Source organism: Lichenostomus cassidix, chromosome 2, assembly GCF_008360975.1.
Source record: "Lichenostomus cassidix isolate B80296 chromosome 2, HeHo_3.0, whole genome shotgun sequence".
In the NCBI taxonomy this organism is placed as follows: Eukaryota; Metazoa; Chordata; class Aves; order Passeriformes; family Meliphagidae; genus Lichenostomus; species Lichenostomus cassidix.
Genome location: NC_139482.1, coordinates 6310713 through 6332345, shown reverse-complemented (window position 1 = coordinate 6332345; position 21633 = coordinate 6310713). Strand labels below are relative to the sequence as shown.

Genomic DNA, 21633 nt, shown 5'->3' with positions numbered 1-21633 from the left:
GCTTGGTTTAAGTTTGTACTTGCATATAAAATCCAAGTTTCTGCTTCTTACATAACTAATCTCAGAAACTTGATTTTCCCTGGAGTTTGGACATGGCAGAAGATAAATACTCTCTGGTGGAAATACATCTACCGTTGTATATTTGCTGGGGAGTAATGGACAAAGGAAGAAGAAATACCACTTTGATGGCAGCTGTATAGAAGCTTTGGACTGTGTCTGAAGAGGAACATGACTTTGTATTTTCTGTGGCTGTTCTAATAAAATGTCTCTTGAACCTCTTTATTCAAATATACTTTCAATACACAGATACCGTACTGGGGCAATGGACAACATCATTTTGCCATTGCCAAGCCTGATGCCAAACTGAACACCCACCTCAGCAGAAATGTGTGCCACAGCACCAAACTCCACTGTAGGAAGCTGCAGTGAATTCTCACCTGTGTAAAAGCTGCAGACAGTTGCAATGTGTTCAGGAACTACAGAGTAGCACAGGACCCCTGCATTTTGTAAAGAAGGGGTAACACTGGAAGGGCTTGGAAGACTTTGACAATGGAAAAAAAATTCAGACTGGGAAAGAGGCATCAGTGCAAGGCATGGGCATGATCTGGATGGAGATCTGATGCCCTGCAGCAGTCTCTGAAATCAAAGGTCTGGCCATCCCTGTGTGTGAGAGAAGACAGCAGAGTGGCACTGGGCTATGAATATTGTGCAGTGTGACAAAAGGACCCGTGAACTGTTCACTGACATGTCTATCATGGTAATGCTTTCGAAGAGAAAGAGTTGACTAGAGTTAACCTGCAGCTTGTTCCCACCTGGGAATATGGATTACACTATGTAGATGCTTTATAGCTTATTTATAATGAAAATATAAAACCTTGCTGCTCTGGACCCAGGAGGAATTAAATGTAAAAACAGACTTCCTACTTTATATTGGGGGTTTTTTTCCCTCCAGCTCTAGGCACCTTCCCAACAGTCAGCACTTAGCTCCAAAGCACTCTTGCAGCTTTCTGTGGCAGGACCAAGCACCACTGAAAGTGAGTAGTTTTCTCTTTGCTGAGAGTTTATGTACACTCTTTATTACCAGCACAGACTGGACTACCCAGATAGGGAAGCTTGACGTGACACGTCAGTGTAACTGGTAATAGCTGTGGAGGCTTGATTCTGTTGGCAGTCAGGAGTAATGTCACATTTGAGTAGATGATTTTGAAGAAACAGGGCTGTGACTTCCTTTGGGAAAAGTCTGGCACTCTTCCCTCTGCTTTCCCACCCTGCTTTGCACGCTGCCCCAGCCAGCTGGTCGTTGTACCTGTGTGGGCCTCAGTGCTCCAGGATAGCGGTGACAAGATGTCACCGCCTTGCCAAATGCTGGTGAACAGCCATGTTTGGATCTTGGCACTCTCGTTCTGCAGGAGTTGGCACAACCACTAGAGTTAATTTAAACCTTTTGCCAGGCTTCTTTCTCATACAACTCGCTGGGCCTGTGCTAAAGATCTCCTAGCCGTGGGGGAGATTGGAAAGAGAAGAAATCTTGGGGTTTGAGCATAAGAAGGACAAGATTTTAGGCCATTGTTCCAAAAAGAGGCCAAGCAAGGCTGTGAGGTTCCTGCAGTGGCAGACAGAAGTCAGGGCTTCAAAGGTGGCTTGGCAAAGGTCAAGGAGCAGACTCTACATCTCCTGTGAAGGGATGAATAGGAATTTTGACTTGGAGTATCTGCACACTCTCACGCTGCTGATAGAGAAAACCGTGCTGTGGTGAGCAGTACTATCTCTGAGGCACATCTCAGACTCCATCACTGACAGTTCTGTCACCATCCCAGTATCTCTGTGAGGAGGGAGGTGAGAGGGGAAGGGGTTGAGAAGAGGGGAGGCTGTTTGGGAAACTCCTGAAGGCTTTGCTAGAGCATGGAAAACAGGAGAGCCATTTGGTCATCAAAAGTTGGCCGGAAAAGGTCTCCATTTCTCTGCAGAGCCTGTAAAAAAATGCCCATAGTAGCAAAAAGATGGCATAGCTGAAAACAGCACACTCTGAAAAGGTCTAGAGGTTGCAGGAGCAGGTTGTGGCCACCATGAAGAGGAAAACCTGGCTGGAGAGGAGACACCCCCAGAGCTGCTGTTCTGCTCCTCCTAGGTCCTATGAGCATGTCGTGGTGGAACAGCACATACTGCCACTGGAAGCTCCTGTCATAGCTCCTTCCAGCTGGAGATGGGACACCATTCAGCCCCTTCTGGGAAGCAGGAACATGGTGGGAGGCCACCCTATCCCCACTCTGTTGAGCAGTCTTGCCCGTGATGAGAAGCATTCACTTACCAAGGTCATGGCTGAATTTTCCCTCATCCTTTATTTTAATGCCTTAACTTAGTGGCTCTGCAGTGATACTGCTGTCACTGCTTGCATTTCAATTACCATATGCATCAGTGGCACTTTTCTGACAATAAAATCACATTTTGTGAAATTACACAGGTGCTTGTATTTTCACCTATCAGAAAAAAATGATGCTTTAAAAAAAATTTATGAATCCCCTAAGCAAATGCCATAGACCAGTTGCATAGGCAATGAAGTTACAGAAGCCAGTGCAGCCAGGAATTTGAATAACCCATACAGTTAGAGGAAAGGGCTCACCATCTTTAAAATCCATGGAGGCATTCCAAATATGATTATTCTGCAATCCTGTTCCCAACAAATCTTGCAGGCTGACACTACATGCCCCTTCCCATTGATTGTATGGCCTGCACAAGAACTCCGAGCCTATTAAGCCTGAAGTCCCTGCTGCAGATAATAACTTAGACATTTCAGTCCCTCGAGCAGACACAAAAAAGTACTTACTAGCACAGTTGTCAATTTTGTGGAAATGTCCTGTGGGATTCCATAAGTATCCTAACAACTGGCTGAGCTCTTTCCTTCGCTCCCGCAGGTGTGGTTAAATCAAGGAGCAGTCAGTGCTAGCTGGAGGCAGGCAGGGCTCAGCTGCCTCATGCCTGCCAGAGAGTGTCCATGATCCACTGCTGGCTGCTAAATGCTCAGGAAAGGTTCCATCTCCCACCATGGCAGAGGAGTCAGAGAGAACCCCCTGGACTCAGAAGAGAAATCCTAATATGCCTGATTTTCACCACGCCACAGTAGCTGATCAACCTTTCTCAGTGGTGGAAATGGGTATTTCTGACATTCTCAGGTCTTTGCTGGTTGCAGATGAACTCACACCGATGTCAGTAAATCACCCCAGTGACTGAGCACTGCAGCACAGCCCGAAGGAGACTCACCTGGAGGCACCTGCTGGGAGGTCCAGCATGGCTCCTGGCCTAGGGCACTGCTCCTGGCATCCCTCCTGGCATGGGGAGAGCCAGCCCTGCTCCCTTCTAGAGCAGCACAATACTTGCATGTGGTGGCAGTGACTCCCAACAGCTGTCACAGAGCACAGACACTGCTAAAGGAAGCCCCTTTCTCTCATTCTGATCGAATTCCATAGCTCTGCTCATGGCTCTGCTCTGGTGGGATGTTGTGCCTGTGTTTTGTGTCAAAGTCACTTCTGTTCTGTAAAGAAGCTCAAGTGGTTTTCCTGCTCTGATTGAAGGACAAAGGTTGCATCCTTTGCAAACCTGCAAAGGTTGGACTGCAGAGGTTGCAGTCTCAGTGACATTCACCCAACCCTCATGGCACTGCTGGCTATGAACCAAATATTAATGAAAAAGAGCAGCATAACAGAGTGTCCAGATTACAAAACAGGCCTTTTTCCTTGTGTTGGTTTGTGTTTTATTGCTGCTTCTAATATCTCTTCTAGGAAACAAAATTTCCCAATACTTCCTTTTCTCGTAAGACATAGAGTGTGTGTGGTATCCTACCCCAAAGGCAAGAAAGGGACATTCTTTGGGTTTATTTTTTGAACTGAAACCATACTCCAGTTTGGGCTGCAAATCCCTCAACAGTGTTGTTCCACTTATAGATTGATCAAAGGTACCATGGACAATGGGAAAAGTAGGAGGGAGTGCTAGAGCACAGAGCAGGCAGGACTGCAGACAGGTGTTTAAATGAACTCACTGGATACGAAGAGAACCAAATTCTGCAGGATCTGAAAGCCAAAAGGCAAACTTTGAACTATTCCTTCTGAATTTGCACTTTTACATGTACAGCACTGCTGAATTAGATCCTGAAGATGATAAAAATGCAGACACAGAATAACAAGGCAGGTTTTCTAGATCTTTTGATCCTACAACTTGTTTTCTCCAAGAGCAAGGTTTAGCTTCGAGGTAAATAAAGGTGACACAAATAAAAGTGGTTTCTGTTAGGATAAGAAATCATCAAATATCAGCGCAAAAGTTCAAAACCTACTGAATTCCCAGAATGTAGAATTGGTCCTGGCTATTCTCTGCTTTGGATGATTTCAGTGTCACTGTTGTCCTGTCATTTATCTGAAGCCAAAACCATTATATTTGGGAAGCAGGTAGGCTTTCCGACTCTCCAAAACCAATTCAGGATAATTATGGGGTAGGATGTACTAAAACTAAAATGTTAATTCATACACAGACTAAAACATATATTTAGCTGCCTCCAGGATTCTTGTGAACAACAGCAACACACAAGATAGGACAGAAGACATTTCATCTTGCAAAGCCATCATGATACTAAAGAGGACATTCAAAGGCAACAGAGAAATCCTTTTGTTTAATGAAAACTGAAAGCAAGGTACTTTTTCTTACACTGTAGTCTCCTGTCCCAGATCTCCTCCCTGTCTGAAACACTGTGCCAAAGCTCAAGCAGTAAATCTGTCCTTGCCAAAAGAAGCCTGCTGGAAACCAGAATAAATACAAGTGGAGACTGGAGTAGAGACTGGAGCCTGATCTCATTTTGGATTTGCCTTGTTCCCCCACAGCTTTCCTTCTCACCAGTTCATTGGTCTTGATACTCAAAAGCAGATATGGATAATCCTGGGCAGAGTGACATTAGGTTTTGAATATAGAAGAGAAGAGAGGTCAGAGTATAGTCTTGATACAAAGACCCAAACCCCCCCAATCCTCTGAAACTGTATAAAAGCTTTAAGTACTCCTGAATAAGGAATTGCTTCTTTTGTAGACTTTTAGTTGATGGTCTTGTTCAAGTACTCATTTTTAATTCATCAAAAGAAACATAGAACATGGCTGAGGAAGCGACTTGCCCAGGCTTCTGCCATGAAACAGCAAAGCTTAAAGGTCTGATTTTTAAGGTGGTTTAACAAATACGGGTCTAAAAGGCTTAAGTATAGGGCAGGTTTGCCAGACAAGTGGTCTTTGGCCTCTAGGTGGTTTTGATAGTGCTGTAGGCTGGGTTCATGTTGTTCTCCAACCACCAGTTCAAATCTCAATATAGCTTATTTGCTGGAAGTTTGGGTAGCTGACATTCCCAAACAGGCCATGGTAACTCCAGAACAACCTATAGATTTAAATGGTAATGACTACAGCATAACCTAGACAATAAACCTATCAAGAAAAACAATGTGAAGGAACAGCTGCAGAAAATAAGAATACAAAACTTTCCCATGTGAATATTAAAAAAATAATTAGAGACTAATAACTAACAGAATTCTTGCTAGCCCAGGGAAGCTACTCCTTGAATGAAAATTCATTACTTGTGAACAGACTTGGGATATCTTGCCCACAACAGACTGCTTAAGTAATGTAGATCCTGTTCATTTTTATCCATTCCCTTTGTCAGGCCCCAATGGAATTGTTTAAGTTGGACTTTGCACAGAAGCCACCAGCAGAAATGCACTGAGTGTGCTTCTCTGTTGGCAGGACTCGAGGTTGTCAACGCAATGAAAGGATCTCAGCCACACAACCCAAGTTAAACTTGCCTCCTGCCAATCTGCCACATGCTAAATTCCAGTAAATTGCTTAATTAACGTAACGAATGCAAACTGCACTCCAGTCTGCTCTATAGGTAGCTGGAAACACCCTCTCATACACAAGCAACAATGCCCTGTCCTTTAACAGTGTGGTCTGCATTTATCTGTTCCTAGGAGCTCCTATGTGCACACCTCTTGTAAATTTTTCTATTCCATTGTACAGAAAGTATTTCTGGTTAACTATTTTGGTGGCCTCATTTATATTCTCTATTTCTAGAAAGGCTCATGCATATGTTTAATGCATGAATAGTTCCAGGGAAGTCAACGGGAAAATTTATACCTTTAAAGTTAAGGGTGTGCATACATCTTTACAAAGTGAAAATGGACTTTTCATCTACACCCCAAGGTTTCCTCCAGCTGTGTCTGCCAGAACATACATAACTGAACCAGACTTCCAACACTAATCCATTATTCCTCCACCTAGAAACTCGAAATCCACCATTAACTCTGCAATCATTATATATGGCTCTCTTCCTTTTTCCTACTTCTTTCCCAGATTACTCAGACCGTGGGGCATGAAAAAATTACTGTGGTGGCTAGGGAAGCACTTGCACAGGCAGAGCATGTGGTGGCTGGAGAAGGACGTGGGGCTGTGCTGACAGTGGCTGTTGTCTCAAGCGATTCCGAGGCCTCTAGTGGTATCCAGAGGCTCACTGCACACAGGGGAGTGTTGTGTTCCCAGCCTGTGATGACTGGCACTCACTGCCACCTTGTTCTGGATCAAAATCCACAATGTAAACATCTTCTGTCCCCACCCCCCTGTACTCTCCATGCCCCAGTGACTTGGAGCTCTTTCCAATCAAACACATCAATCATTGTGTTGACGGCTTAGGACCAAATTGGTATTTTCGGTATATATGTTCCACGCAGGAAAAAAATCCAACAAAGTGTAATAATCTGTGTTCCAGAAAAAAGTTAGCTGCATTTTTTCCTATCTCACTTTATTTTCCTCTACTACAAAGACAGGCCAGTCAAAGACTCCATGGAGTAGAGAAGTAATGCTCAGTAGAAAAGCACAACTCCTGACATGACATTAAACTATCAAGTAGAAACAACATTTTTTGCTTGGTGATTGCATTCCCTCCCACTCTCACACAAGCCAAGAGGAGTCTCTTGTGTTTACAGCCAGAGAATGGGAGACAAGCACTGGGCTGGTCTTGGCTCAGTTCGGTTTTTTGTTTGTGTTGGACACATGATGACACTCCCCTCTTCAGATCCAAGGTCCTAAAAGCAATTTGTTTTCATTTAAAAACAGAAAAAGCTGTGCTTTCTTAGCAGCACACACACTGGGGAAGGCTGACAAAGCAGCTGCCTGTCCTTGTGCCTCAGCAGAGGAGCTGTAGCTCCCATGGCTCCCACCCAAATCTCAGGCGCGTCAGAGAAGTATAACCACAAACTTTCCAACCTTTTGCGATCGAGCCAGCAATATTCCCGGTTTGGCAACTACAACTCCTAGTTCTCAGCCTCACTGAGCTGTATCAGAGCCACGTGGACAAGGGGAGCTGCTCACACAGCCCAACCTGCAAGACTGGTGCCTCAATTTGTCATGCTCATATAATAAATCAATTTGTTTCCTTTAGCTAGGGGTTAGTCAGCAAACGCTCGCTCATGCTTTTCTCATACAGTAGGTCCCACTTCCCTGTAGGATTTGTGTGGATGTGGCCTTACCTTTGCTTCAGGAGGAGCAGTGAGATGAGGTTGATTTTCCTGAGATACCCATTTTCTTGTGACTACCCCCACCCAATAAACACCTGAATTTTCTACCCGTGATGAAGAGCTATTGACTCACCATCTACCCTGTATCCCATACACCGTGGTGCAGGGGAGGAATGTTGTCCTCCATGCCAGGCTGGATGTGATGTGGCCAAGCAGCAGAGCTGCATTTCACCCACAGCCCCACTGCCACCTCTGGTCCATGTCCTGGGGCCGTGAGTGGAGGCTCTTTGTTCCGGAACAGTCTGGGACACTTTCCCACTGAGCCGAGGGAGATCCTTTCTGTCCTTCTGGACAAACAGGTTGTTGTGTTAAGCAGCAGAGGCCTATCAGTGATGGCATCTCTCAGTCAGCCCCAGCAGGGCTGTGTGGGAGGCCTGGTTAGCAGCACCAGCAAAGGTGGCAGCTCCTTCTAGCCTCCTTGGCCCCTCTGGCCCCACTTGAACCCTGCTTGAACTCAGGCTCAGGCGAGAGAGTTCACACGTGGTCTGGTCTGGGAGTTGGAGCAAGAGGACAGTGTCAGCAGCAGATCCCTCAGCACTGCTCCTCCCCAGCTCTGGCTGATGGACTGCTAAATCTCCAGCTCCACGTGCTCTGCCTGCCTCGTCCAGCTGTAGGAGGAATTTCAGCTGTGGAATAATTTCTCAGAGGAAGTGTCTATCCATGAATTAATGTCTCTAAGAACTAATTATTGGGTAAACTGTATAAACAGTCCCTGGAGTGCCTCTTCAGTACTCAGCTTTTGGGCTTCAAAACAGACAGCAGGCAAGAGGATTTTCAAAGGAGGCTCTGTCTGGGCAAGCGATGATGTAGGTGACTCAGTGGTTTTCCCCCTCACAGCCTAAAAAGACAGAAAGGTCCATAGTGGTCATTTGGGGTGAAAATTTATAGCTTGTTAATTAAAAAAAAAGAAGAAAAAAAAGCCATTTCTAGGCCAGATCATAGATTCTAGGCTGCCATCCAATGTCAGAAAATGTTCCCCTCCCAGCAGGGGATTCAGGCTAAAAGGTTATTTAATACTTTCTGGTTGATTTTCTGTTTGGAATAACTGCCTTAAATGATTGGTTTTGGCCTGAGAAACTGTTTGCTTACCTGGCACCTGAACTTCTGTGATAAACTTTAATGTCCTCCTCTGAGTATTTCCATAGCACACAAAGGAGGTTTCATGCAGTCCCACTAGCTATAAATCTGACCTTCCTTAAAAAAAAATCAAAATCAGATGTTGTTAATTATCTCTTCCAGCTCCTATCTATCTGTGAACATCCAAAAGTTTTAAAAGCCCTGCTTAAGCAGGTCTCCTCTCCATTGATGGAATATCCTTTAATATTTTATAGCTCTGACTTGCACTTCTAAAAGTACTAATTAATCTCACTAGATAAAAAGTGGCACAAAATGGCACAAGTGAGAATAGCTCTATCCTTCTTCAGCAATCGTGTGCCAGTTCATCTTGGAGCATGTAATGATTTACTGTAATAGTTTTAGGCCCGTAATGGGGCCAATAACTGGCATCTGGAAGCTGCAAGGCTCTTTCCCAATGGATGCCATTCACATATAGTTATTTAATTAATTAACAGCTCCACTACCATAAGCCAGTGAAGAGTCCATTAAAGTTGTTTCTTTTTTTAAATATCTTCCAAAGTAAGAACATATGCTGCACACTGCTTTTCCCTTGGAGAGTGCTTAATGTTGCAACCTGTTTATCTTATGACTGATTTTCAAATTCCAGCTTAACCAGCTGCTTTTTGCTCGACTTTGGGATTCAGCAGAGACTGAACTGCTGAGCGCTCAGCAGGAGCAGCAGAATAACATTCTACCTGCATGTGCTCATTCCTGAGCAAGGTGCCAAACCCCTGCAATGGCTGCCTGGCTGCCTCTGTGCTCTTCCCAGACTGTACATGTGATGCACTTTCACTTGCCCATTTCTCTGCTGAAAGAAAAAAAAAATAAAGAAAAACAAATCAAGGTGTGAAGTTCATTTGGAATAAGCAAAATATCAGTGGGAAAAAGAATACCAGCAGGCATTGGAGGGAGTTGGTCAAGTTTGTAAAATGCATTTGAGAGCTCAGTCCCATGTGAAATGTGGAAAAGCCATCAGGGGCCATTAAGCCAGCAGGGATGGGTTTGGTCTGGTTACAGTGCCAAAGGATTTTGCTTCCCAAATGAGGATTCCTACTCCTGAGGTGCAGTTAAATGCAGACCTTGTCCTAATGGGTGCTGGTCTGCAGTGGGGTGAAGGGCTCATCCATAAGCCTCTCACCTTCTGCAGGGAGCTGAAGTAGGAGATAAGAGCAGCTTTCCCTGGCACTGCCCAGGCACAGACATGGGCAACATGCAGCTCCAGCCTGGTGCCACACAGCACGTGGGATCCAAGGAGCTGCCCTGAAAGGATGTAGTAGACATGAAATTGGAGAAGCTCTGACAGGACGAGAATGTCATTTACCAGTGACTGTCTCCAGTGAGCCCTGCTAACGTGGCAGGGCACAGTGTGAGCTCTCTGGTACTGGATTGTGATATGTAGGACATGTCAAAAGTTACATAATCCCTGATGCAGAATCCTTTTCTCTTCGCTGGCTGTAATGTGTTGTGTCGTTCCTCCTCCTGCTCTCCCTCCCACTGGTCTGCAGCACAGCCTTCTGCCTGCAAGGCTTTTACTGGGGTGTGCTGCAAGGCTTGGGAAAAACAGCAGTGCCCTGGAGCAGCTGTCACCCAGAGCCCTTCAGCTGCTGCCTCATCCCCATGATCCACCATGGATTGTCCAAGGGCTGCCAGAAACCCAGGGAAATCCAACAGGAGCTGGGTTTGATACCCATGTGAGCAATGTCAGGTTTGCTCTGCCCAGATGTCAGGTACAGACAGTGAAGAGCCAATTTTTTTAACTGTGACGTCTTATGCTCCTCCCTAGGTAGAGCCTCAGGCCTGACAAGCCTGAAAGTTGAGCACCCAGCTCACTTCCAAGTCCACTGGGGCTCTGAAATTGCTCTTCAGCATAAACCCCCTGAAGCAACCAGTCTGTCCAGGCTGCTGGGTCATGGCAAGACCTCCTGGCAGGTCTTCCTCCTTGCAGAAGGTAAGGGCAGCTGCTGCTGCCTCGCAGAGCAGGGGCTGCACTGGAGGTGGTTCCCACTTCCAGATGCCTAATGGTCAAAGCACTCTCCAGGAAGCAGCACATGGACCGAGTTCCTTCTCCTGTAAAAGGACATTCAAACATGCATCTCCCACTTTCTTAAGCAGTACCTCAGCCCCTGGGATAATGCATTAGCCCCTGGGATAATGCACTCTCCTTGGCTGGAGGAAGAAGGGACACTGCATTTACTAATGCTTGTGTCTATGTGATCTGTAATCTGCACAAACTCCATGAGAAGTCCCTGAAGCAGAGACCAGAGCTCAGCATCTCTCCTCCCAGGAGAGTGTCATAACCAATAGGCCATGCAAGGTCACCTCAGCTAACTTCACCAGTATCCAGGTACCTACATGTCTTCTATAGGCAGCAGGGAAACAGGCATTTCCTGTCCTGAAAGGAGACAAATATCTTTGAGTTCCTTTTCCTTTCCACTGACTGTATGTGGAGCCTGGGGTGACTAACAGAGTCTTTGAAGTCCAGCTGTTCAATATCTACATCAAGGATGATGAGTCCTCCCTCTCCTCCCTCCAACCCTTTCCTGTCTTCTCTTTCTATCCCAGTAAACCTTTCATGTTGCCGCAGCTCTGACAGGAAGACCTGGGAGCACAGTTATCCTAATCCCCTGCAGAAGTGCCAAGAGTTAGGGGCTGGAAGTCTCACCATGGAGCTGCAGACTCAAACCATCCCAAGGAGTTCTCCTGTGACCCAGCAACCCCTCAGCAGAGGAGGTTCTGACATATGGCTTCCTTTCCCAGTTTAATAGGCAAGACTGACCGCTTCTTCCTTATGCACAACAGATGCTGTAGACACATATCTTCTGCAAAGAACTGTAAAAAATATTAATTAATATGGTAATTAATACCCCATGGGTGCTTTGTGCTTTTGTGGAAAGCAAAGCAACTACAACCCAGTTCGACTGGCTGTTCTGTTTTACTGATTTGTCCTGCTCTACTACTTTCATTAATATCCTCTTTAAATGTGATTTAGGCTTAATATTACTTATCTTCAAAATATTAGAAGCATCCCACATGACTTCAGGTTTCTTGATTAGTGTTCATTTACAGATAAATTACCTCAAGGTGGAATGAAGGTTAAGCACATATACTGGGAATTTGAAGTAAAACACGTCTGACAGATTTTGCAACTAAAGTAAAACTCTGCAACAGAAAATCCAAAGCATTCATTCCTGAAGTTACACTTAAAATCCAAACCAATTAATGTTAGAATCATAGAAAGGTTTGGACTGGGAGGAACCCGAAAGATCACCTCATTCCAAATCCCCTACCATGGTCAGGGACACTTTCCAGGGGCTCCAAGCCACATCCAGCCTGGCCATGAACTGAACATGAATTTCTGAATACTTGCAGAAATGGGGCATCAACAACTTCTTTGGGCAAGCTGTTCCAGTGCCTCACAACCCTCAAAGCAGCAAATATATTTATTCTCTGGTACAGTTTATTTCATGAGAAAAACACACATACTATCATAAGCCTCATAAGCCTCAAAAAAAAAAAAATTGACCAGCTCCAGCCATGGATTTTGACCCCTTCCAAGGTCATAGGCAAGACCAAAGACACAAAGACACAGTGTGGGGCCTTTGTGTGCTGACTTCCTACCTCCACACACAGCCTCTAGACCAACCTTCCATTTCTCTTCTAGGTTTGCAAACACGTCAGGCTGAAACTTCTGAAAATATTCAGAAGTTCTTTGCTTCTGTGATGTGGAAGAAAAAACCCAATTCACAGCCTGAGAACACCCTGGGATGGAAACAGGATGGTGTGATTTTCTGTTTCCAGGAGTGTCGCTGGAGGATCAGGGAGTATCATTAAAGCATACGACAGAACTTTCCCTGGACATATGCTGTATAATGTAAAAACACTCAAAGGATTAACAGCAATCAGGGATATATCTCTGGCTGTGCACACACAGCAAATCTACAAACAAGGGATTAGAGAGACAGCATATGAACCTGCAAGGAAAAAAAATACAATGGGACCTGAAATGAAATAATAAGAGAAAGGTTATTCCTGCATTTGTAAAATTTTATTCAGATCCTTGTATTCCATGATGGCTTATTTGTATTGCAGGGATATGTAGAAATCCCTCAAAAAGAGATCAGCCACAAGGTGCTGGGGTTTGCACATGCTGCTCATGAAGAAGAGTGTATGCCCTGGAGCTTGCAGGCCAAGAGCTATTCCTTGCAAGTGCATCCACATGGTTGGACTCTCGATGTGTGCAAACCCAGTCCCAGGCATTAGCCCAGAAGCATTATTTAAACAAGAAACATCTTTATTCTTCCGATGCTCATTATTAAAATAAAACACCCTTGTGAATTTTAACAAGACCCATGCAGTCCCTGCCTGGCTTTACTGCATCACCCTCTTATCTAGAAAGTTTTTCTTAATGTCAAACCTAAATTTTATTAGCTGCAAATAAAGCTGGTTTCTTCTTTTCCTATTCCCCAAAGAGCATGGGGAAAGATTTATCACCATCCTCCTTACAATAAACTTTAACATATTGCAAGATTTTTATCACAGCTCTTCTTTAGACTCTGCTGTTCCCAGACTAAACAAACAATCCTTTCAACATTTCCTCCTAGGTTGTTCCTTCTATGCCTCTGATATTTCTAGTGTCTCTCTCCTGGATTCTCTCCAGTTTGTCTACATTTTTCTTTACAGCACAGTACCCAAAACTGGACACTCTATTCCAGCTGAGGCCTCACCGGTGCCAAGTGGAGTAGAATAATTATCTCCTATGTCTTAGGTTGCAGTCACACATCCTGTTCTGCCTGCAGCTGAGCTGGGTGAAAAGTTTATTTCTTTTCACCCACTCCAGCTGCTTATCACCACCCCTCAGCTGCAGGCTCTCCCCCTCCCAGGTCAGCAGTGTAACTGCCGGGGCATCGCTCCGAACACAAGCTGGGTGAATGGTCCAGGTTAGAGGCAATAATTCAAATAACAGCACTTTCCTGATCACCAGTTCATCAGGCCCAGGTGAGGATGAGGATAAACAGGCATGAAAAAGCTGAAATTTGAAGTGGGAGGAGATGATGAGCAACAGGGTTATGGACAGCGGCTTTCGCTGCTGGAAGAACTGCAGCCAGGAAAGGAAACCTGATATTGTCCTTATCCTCAGCCTTTTGTCCCCTCTGCACCCTCAGTCCCTCCTGATGCTGTTGCCCAGCTGGGAAATCCTCTTTTTGTATTTCTCCTCCCCCAGTGCTGTAGCTTGCACTTCATCATCAGGCTGACTTTATAACATTTTTCCTCATTATCAATGTCCTTCTAAATTTAGACTTTGTTGTCTCGAGTAAGACCACCCCAAACAGGTCTGCTGTAAGCACATCCCTTGTTCTCACACCCGAGGTGGTTATAAAAGGACAGAGAGAACAGCAAGGTCTGGCTGAAATGCTATCCTGGTGTGGCAGCAATACTTTCATAGCCATCACCTCTAGGTCCTCATCCACTCCTGCACCACATGGGAGTGACAGTTTTGTGTCTTCTCACAGCCCTACACCGAATGGGGTCATAAGGCTCACCAGTGTCACAGAGAAAGTTCTTGTTGCTTTCCTCCACTTGCTCTGCCTACAGAGAACACCTGGCAGGACCCTAGGTGGGCTTTTCCCACTGACAGGAGAAATACAGCCAGACAATGTGGAAATATTGCACTGATTAGACTGGAGATGAGCCTGTCTTTGCTTAATCTGTGGCTTCTGCAAAGATATGATGGAGGCCTGAGCTGGCTGCTGATGTCTTGCAGACTTTTTGCTCCCTGCAAAAACAGTGTTTTATGCTCTGAGGTATGTAAACTTGGGAAAACAACAATCCTGTGAGGCCTAAGGGCATTTCTATACCAGGACCACCAGCCACAGTGAGAACATTCAGTGACATCACGACCCTGTGGGACTCCCTCCCACAGCTGATTTTTCCTTCTGCTCTTTAGATAGAGTTAAACCTATTCTGCTTTATTGCCTTCAGCTCTGGGCATACCTTCATCCCACCCTTTGCTTATCCATGCATCCTTTCCCTGTCCATTCTCATTCCTTTTTTTCTTCTTCTCACCTAGTTTCCATCTCCTACCATTGAAACTTCCCTCCAACAGCTTCCTTGTTTTCTCAGGCTCCCCTGTGCCACCTCTCCATTCTCCTGGCCCCACCATGGCCCCCAGTAGCCGCAGGCAGGCTCTGCCCTGCCTGGGCACAGCTGTGGGGACTGTTTATGCCACAAATCCCCTCTTTTCTCAGGCTCTGTGGGAGCTGAGGGTTGGGTACTGCAAGCTCATGGCAGGCTGAAGTAATAGGAGTAGAGATGAGGTGAAGTTCTTGTTCTGTCTTGAACACAGACTGCCAATCACACCATAATAGATGGTGGTTCTAGGCAGGGAACAGCTTTTCAGCCCACCAAAATTACACCATTAAATGGAATTTCCTCTATGGGCTAATCAGGATTTGAACACATTTCTCTGGAGATAAAAGGCACAGCTCAATCTCCTGGTTTGCGAGGTCATCTGGAATACAAATCAACTTTCACGTATTCATTTGAAATGTTTTTATGTAAAGGATATATTCTTTTTAATCTGCTTGTGAGTGCCTTGTGCCTAAACTGGAGCTGTGAAGTGACTTTTTCTCACTAGAGGCTAAATAAAGTACTGTACTGTTTTTATAAATGTCCTGAGTTTTGCCAGAAGGCTGGCAATGAAAGAGGCTGGCAGGAGACAGGCAGTGTCTCTGTTCTGTATCACGGAAGTGAGCCCAAGGACACTGGCCAGTGCCTCCCATCCGCGGGAATGCGACCAATTAACGCACGGGTGATGTCATGGGATGGCAAAAGCACTTCCCTCGCTGCTCTCCCTGCTCTGCCAGCTCCAACCTTCAGTGTATTTTCCTCAGTCTGGTCCATGTACTGTAATAACTAAGTCAACTGGAAAAAATATTGAAGAAAAGACTGAGGAAAAACAGAGTGTAGGGGCAGCTGGAGCCAGCAAAGAAGGCACACTGAGAGCTATAAAGACGCTTTGTGCAGCAGCTTCTCTCAACTTCAGGATATTTAGTTCCACAGGAGTTGGAGAAGATGGGTAATAAGCTGGCCTTTATTTTAAGGGATATCCCTTGTAGTCTCAGCTGCATAAAGATCAGTCTTTGGGCATGTGGAAACAGTGCTAACAGTATCTCTCTTTCAGTACCTCCTGCTGCTCACTCCATTGAATGGCCTTGGTCCAGCTAGAGAGGAAAAAAGCCTTCCATCCCAAAACAGTCATCATTCTGAGGGAAAAGAGGTGATGAAAAGAGGCTGCGAGTGATGAAGTGAAGTAATTATTTATAGAAAGATACATGACCACAGCACTCAGGTGCCTGCTCAGGAACAGGGCCCAGTACTGCTCATCCTGAATATCAGGGAGATGTGCCTGTGCCTTCCCTGCCCCAAAACAGGCAAGGGGAGCACATCTCTGGGCTTCAGGCAAATGAACCACCCTGTGCACAGGGTCAGGGAGCACCATGGATGTGGGATGAGGCTGCTCCACAATCCAGCAAGGTGAGGGTCAATGAGGGATGAGGCCAGGCTCAGATGGAGCTGCAGCATTACTTGGGCATGGACCTGGGGTGGGAGCTGGAGCATGGCAGCTCCTGAGAGAAGGGGTCAGCTGCCAATGGGGCTTCTCCCAGCTCCTCCCACATTCTCTTTTCCCAGCAGTCTGCTCCCAGGCTGCAGCCACACCACATCTGAGCTGGCCTGGAGCACTGGCAGCCAAGCCTTGGAGAGGGAAAAAGGTCTGACAGAGGCAGTTGGTGCATCCAGGCCTGTGTGTAACTGGAACCGCTCAGAGAACTGGGCTAAAGAGGAGACCACTCTGCAAAAACTATGAGTTGAGACAGCCAAATGGCCATGTGCCACTTGGGGCTATGTATGTATTTGCAAATTGGTTCTGTATTTGTGAACCAATACATGCAGTGCTGGTGATGCATATATTTAAATTCAAACTGGCTTCACATGATTGTGAGTCAATACATGCTGATAGTGCACAGATACAAATTCCAACTGGTCCTGTATTATTGTGAATCAATATCCATAGTGCTGATTACACCCATCCAAGTCCTTTTATTTTTTAATTGATGGGGAGAGCCAAGATTTGAGCATGGATGGGAAGAACAAGCAGCCCTACAGGCACTGAGCAGAATGTCCCAGGGACCAATGTGTTAAATTGATCAGAAAACAAGTTTAAAATATTACTTGGAAAGAAATTCAGAATAAAATTGCCACGAATGTATCACAAGGGAAGGTGGCTTGCAGTGTTCTGTTGTGCTGGGCAAGCCAGCAAATGTTCACACTTCCTTTTAACCACAGTCACCTGCGCACACTTAAGAGAACATTTTTCTACCCTCATCATTTTGCTCCCAAGCCTTTGCTTTTCTGTTCCACCTCCATTACAAAACTGGCTTCAAACCATCTCCCAAGTCTGATGTGACAGAGATGAAGAGCAAAGAGATGCCAGATTGCTGGTGGGGGCTCTGGCTGACAGGGACATTGCTGGTGGCTGAAATGTGCTAAGACAAAGGGAGAGCAAAGGAGCTCAGGGTTTTCAGATGGAATTGGAAGGTTCCAGGGGACTTATCTCTGCCTTGTGAAACACTTTGCAGATCTTCCAACTGGTAAAATGTAAAGTGACACTAAGTGAAATAAACTACTTTTTAATTCAGCTATAAGTATCTTCAAGAGCCATATGACTAAATTCTAAATTGTTTAATAAAATAAAAGTTCTTGTTCTAGAAGGGTTTTCCTTTTAATGGATACTTCAGATGTTCAGTTAAATGTATTGTGACCAAAGTAATTATCATTTGCCTGTATCTCAGAATTGTCTAATCAAGCACTAGTGGGCTGAGTAGTTAATATGCACAAATAGAGATGCTGAACTCGCTTCTTGTGGATTTCATCATCTTCCATTTCCACTCACCAGAATACCAAAAAATGTGGAGACAAGGGTTAGATGTAGGAGTATAACAGGAGAACTAGCTGGGAAGAAACTAAACTAGAAAAACTAAATGTAAGTTTGGGCATAATTTCACTGCAGGAGGACAGGAGAGCAAAGCAAGTAGAGAAAAGAAAGGAAAACAAGCAAAACTACTTTTAGAATGGAAGTTTGCCCATGTAATGAAAGGGATTACATCATGTTTGTCTGCAGTAGTGAAGGGCTGAACCCAGTGACCTCAGATATCCCTTCCAGCTCCTCGGGCTCACAGATATCATTTCACTGAGCACAAAAGAAACACCTGACCCTGCTTCCTTCTGCCACTGACCCAAACAATGCGGCTGTCTGTGGGCAGGAGAGCAATTTATGTAATGAGTGCTTTTTTAGAATGATAGTCAGGGTTCATCCCTGCTCCTTAACCTTGGGATTTGGACAGAATTTAGACACCTGAGTTCCAGAAGTGCCAAAGAGAGCACTGTCTAACCACCATCATTGCCTCATCCCTGAGGGGCCCTGGTCAGTCTCCCAGCCCAAACTCTCCTGCAATCCAGAATTAGGCCAGATCCTACAAAGAACTTGGAAGATCACCAGAAGGGCTCACTCAGAAAGCACTGAGAAATGCTAACAGAAACAGTGATGAGGTGAAATCTCTGCCCATTTCTTTCACATCAGACTGGGCACCCCACGGGAAGCAGGAAAAGGGCACTGCAGGCTCTGCTCAGCCCAGTGCCACTGGCTGTTAATAAAGAGTGGGCCCAGGTCAGCTTGGTGCCCAGCAGAAGTTCCTTGAGGGACTAGATCCCAGAGGGATCCAGGGCAGTCCTGAGGCGAGTGCTGGGAATTCAGGGAGGAGAAAGGAGGGGAGTGAAGGCAAACACAACATTTAGCACTGTCTGCATCCCCCCAACACCTCCATTCCCCAGCAAAGCAGACTGCCTTTTGGACTCACTCTCTGCATGTGAAGCCCAAATACCTAACCAAGGTGACCTGCCTTGTCCCGCTGGAGTTGTCTCCTAATTTCAGCGATGACTAATGGGGGCCTAAACCAGGTGGTCGTTTCTCCTGAGCTCAGTTCCTTAACCAAGTTTCCCTGGTCTAAGGTAACTTGCAATTAGCAGCACTGTCACTAACTGGTTAATAACAGTTTCAGGTTGTGCTGCACAGATTTTAAAAGAATTTCAAAATGCCACTTAGCTTTACAGTGCGCTGCTTTCCCCTGCAGATGGAAAGAACAGCCTCCACCAGCCCTGTGTACCAGGTATGTCTGTCAGCAGTGCTAATTCACTACAAATATTGTTTCCTCCCCACACAAATATTGTCTCCATCTCTCCTTCAGGAGGCAAAAATCCCACTGTGTTTCCCATTTCTCAGAGTAGCTGCCATCCAGCAGAACACAATATCCCTCCTTTGGTATTTTGTATTGTTACTTTTGTATTGACATTTTGGGAAGAAATGGGTGTATGGGCTGCCTGCAGAAACTCTGCAAGAGCTGCTGTTCCTGCTGAGTTCCTGCAGGCAGTGTGGAAGCAGCAGGCTCCAGAGCCTCTCCCTGTCTCTCTTCCAGAGGCAGCATGCAGCCCAGCAGCCCCAGCTTGGAGCACTCCGGCTGCCAGCGCAAGGTGGATTCAGAGGTGCTCCTTCAGCTCTGCTCCTGTTTCTTTTTCCGCCCCCATTTTTAACTCTGTCAGCACAGACAGGTGCAGACAGATGTGAGCTCACCCTGCCCCTACTCCCAGCCAAGGGGACTCGTGCCAGGCCCTGTGCAGGAGCCACGGGGCTGTGTGAGCATGGCTCGGTGCCCAAGCCAACACTCCTGCTGAGAGCCCTGGGCAGAAGAAGCCTCTCTCTGTCTGCACAGAGCCCAGCAGCTGCCCTGGAAAGCTGAGGCCCAGGTACTGCTCTTCAGCAACACAACTTTTTCCTTAAATATGGATACAGGCATGAAAGCAAGGGACTGATAATTCCAGGAAAGGCTCTGTTGTCTTTCTTTGAAGCTGCCATGGATCAATCCAGCAGCAGCCCCAGGAAGAGCACAGTAAGAGCCAGGGGAGCTGGCTGCTTCCTTACCTCTGCTCTGGCCCTCCCAGTCCAGATTGCCTATGTTTACCTCCCCTTCCTTGAGGGAAATGGAGCATAACGTGCACTTCCCTAATGTAATTTTGGCCAGCAGCTATCGCTTGAAAGCTCTGTGGTGGTCTGACATTAAAAAATTATAAATCTGTTAAAAAAGGTAACACTTTTCTAGAACACAGTCACACATTATATCCTATTTTGATAGAAGGAGAACAGTACCAGCATCCTTCAGCCCATATGTAGGGATGTCAAAAAAGGAATAATTTTCAAAAGAAATTCCTGGCTGCTAATGAAAAGTTTACTATCTGATCCTTTGTATATCAATATGGTGACTCAAGGCTGGTTCTGGTGCAATATACAAATGCATTCAGTGTTTCTTTGTGCAACACCTACTTGGTTTACCATGCTAAGACATGACTTCCAGTGTTTGTGGCCAGGTGGCAAATGTCCAGCAAAAAAGTCCAGTGCCCATGTGCCCAGTTTTCTCAGAAAGATAAAGAGAATTAGGAAGGGAGCTACTTCTTAATTTGGGCTTCCTTCAGATAAGTTTGTGACTAAATTTGTATTTAGTAATCAAAGGTCACCCTATTCAAAACTCCTATGAAATTCACACCCCCAAATGGCAGCATTTGGTGGAATGGAGATGACAGACAATCCTCACAAAATTAAACAGACTTCAGGAATAAGATTTCAGGACTCTTTGAAAAGCAGAATGTTATCCTGGGATCTGGCCATGACTGATAGATATTAAAAATTTCAGTAAAGTTTTGTTAATTGGAGGAGCCTTCCTATTGTAATCTGTATCCATATAAGCCTGTAGAGAAATTAGTATGAATAAAAATAAATAACTGAAATCTTCAAATCTTTGGGGAACAAAATCCAGAGTGGAAATTGCAGTTGCTGGATGTTTTCCCTCTGCACCTCAATAGGTGAGTGTGGAAGAAGGAACAAACCCAGTCACTACCTCCCTGTGATTCCAGAGGCTGCAGCTATCATCCTATCCCATATCCTTGGGGAAGTCCAGACTGAAAAGACTGTGCAGTGCTGAGATGCTTGAAAAATTATTTGGGTTGTGGCATGTAACAAACATCTATTCATTAAAGTCTTGCAATTGTGACCCAGCCCTTCATCTTGCACAAGATCTATAAAAAAGGCTGAGTGACTATAAATGTGTCCCTTGGAGCAAATTATGGAAGACATTATAGGAAGACTGGTTTCTAGCCAGCTTTTCCAGCCTAATGAATTCCTTTCAAAGATGTGTGAAAGCTCCATTGAGACCAATGGTGAGTATCCTCGGACTCCTCTAGGAAGATTTTATAAGAGGTCTCTACTATTGTATTCTTATTTTTCTTCTATTTTCAGAGAGAAGTTAGAAAATGATTTGAAATGGTAACACTACAGTTCAAGCACCTTCACTGTGAGAACTGACCTAACTGATCCATGAAGAATCAGCAAAAGGTTCTTAGGCAGATCAGGTTTATCATGGTAACAAAAACCATGAAAGCTATTGGAATTTGTGGGCTGACCACTGTGAAAGAGATTAAAAATGTTTTCCTGTACCTTCCACACTAAAACCCCACTAATTTAATTAATGCACACATCTGGATTTTCAGTGTGTTCCTACAGACATCAGCTATACATGGACCAGGAATGGGAATACTGAGTCAAGGAAGACTTTGCTCAGCTCAAATACCTGCAGGTGCCTTATATTTATTATACCTCTTGCAGCAAAAAGACTTTCATCTACACATTTATTATGTTATCAGCTGACTTCACATATTCTCTGTTTCTCCATTAACAGTGTGAGAAAGATAATGATCTGCAGTGTTTCTCTCTCTAGAGACTGGTTTGCTCTTTCAGACTCCATCCCTTCAATCACTCCTGCCCAAG

At 45.2% G+C, this 21633-nt stretch overlaps 1 protein-coding gene across 2 annotated transcripts in view; it reads right to left on the bottom strand.

Moving 5' to 3' along the window:
- Positions 1 to 90: 90 nt before the first annotated feature.
- The window catches only part of LOC146440768 (uncharacterized), a 37959-nt gene continuing 16416 nt past the window's right edge, over positions 91 to 21633 (bottom strand). For both annotated transcript variants that reach the window (XR_014849660.1, XM_085050249.1), the window contains 2 exons: positions 9401 to 9513; positions 91 to 8427 (listed from right to left, as the gene is read on the bottom strand). Coding sequence is in view for 1 of the 2 variants with exons in the window: in XM_085050249.1 (XP_084906375.1) it covers positions 8421 to 8427; positions 9401 to 9513 (120 nt within the window). In the remaining variant the exon portion in view is untranslated. The remainder of the gene's footprint in view (positions 8428 to 9400; positions 9514 to 21633) is intronic.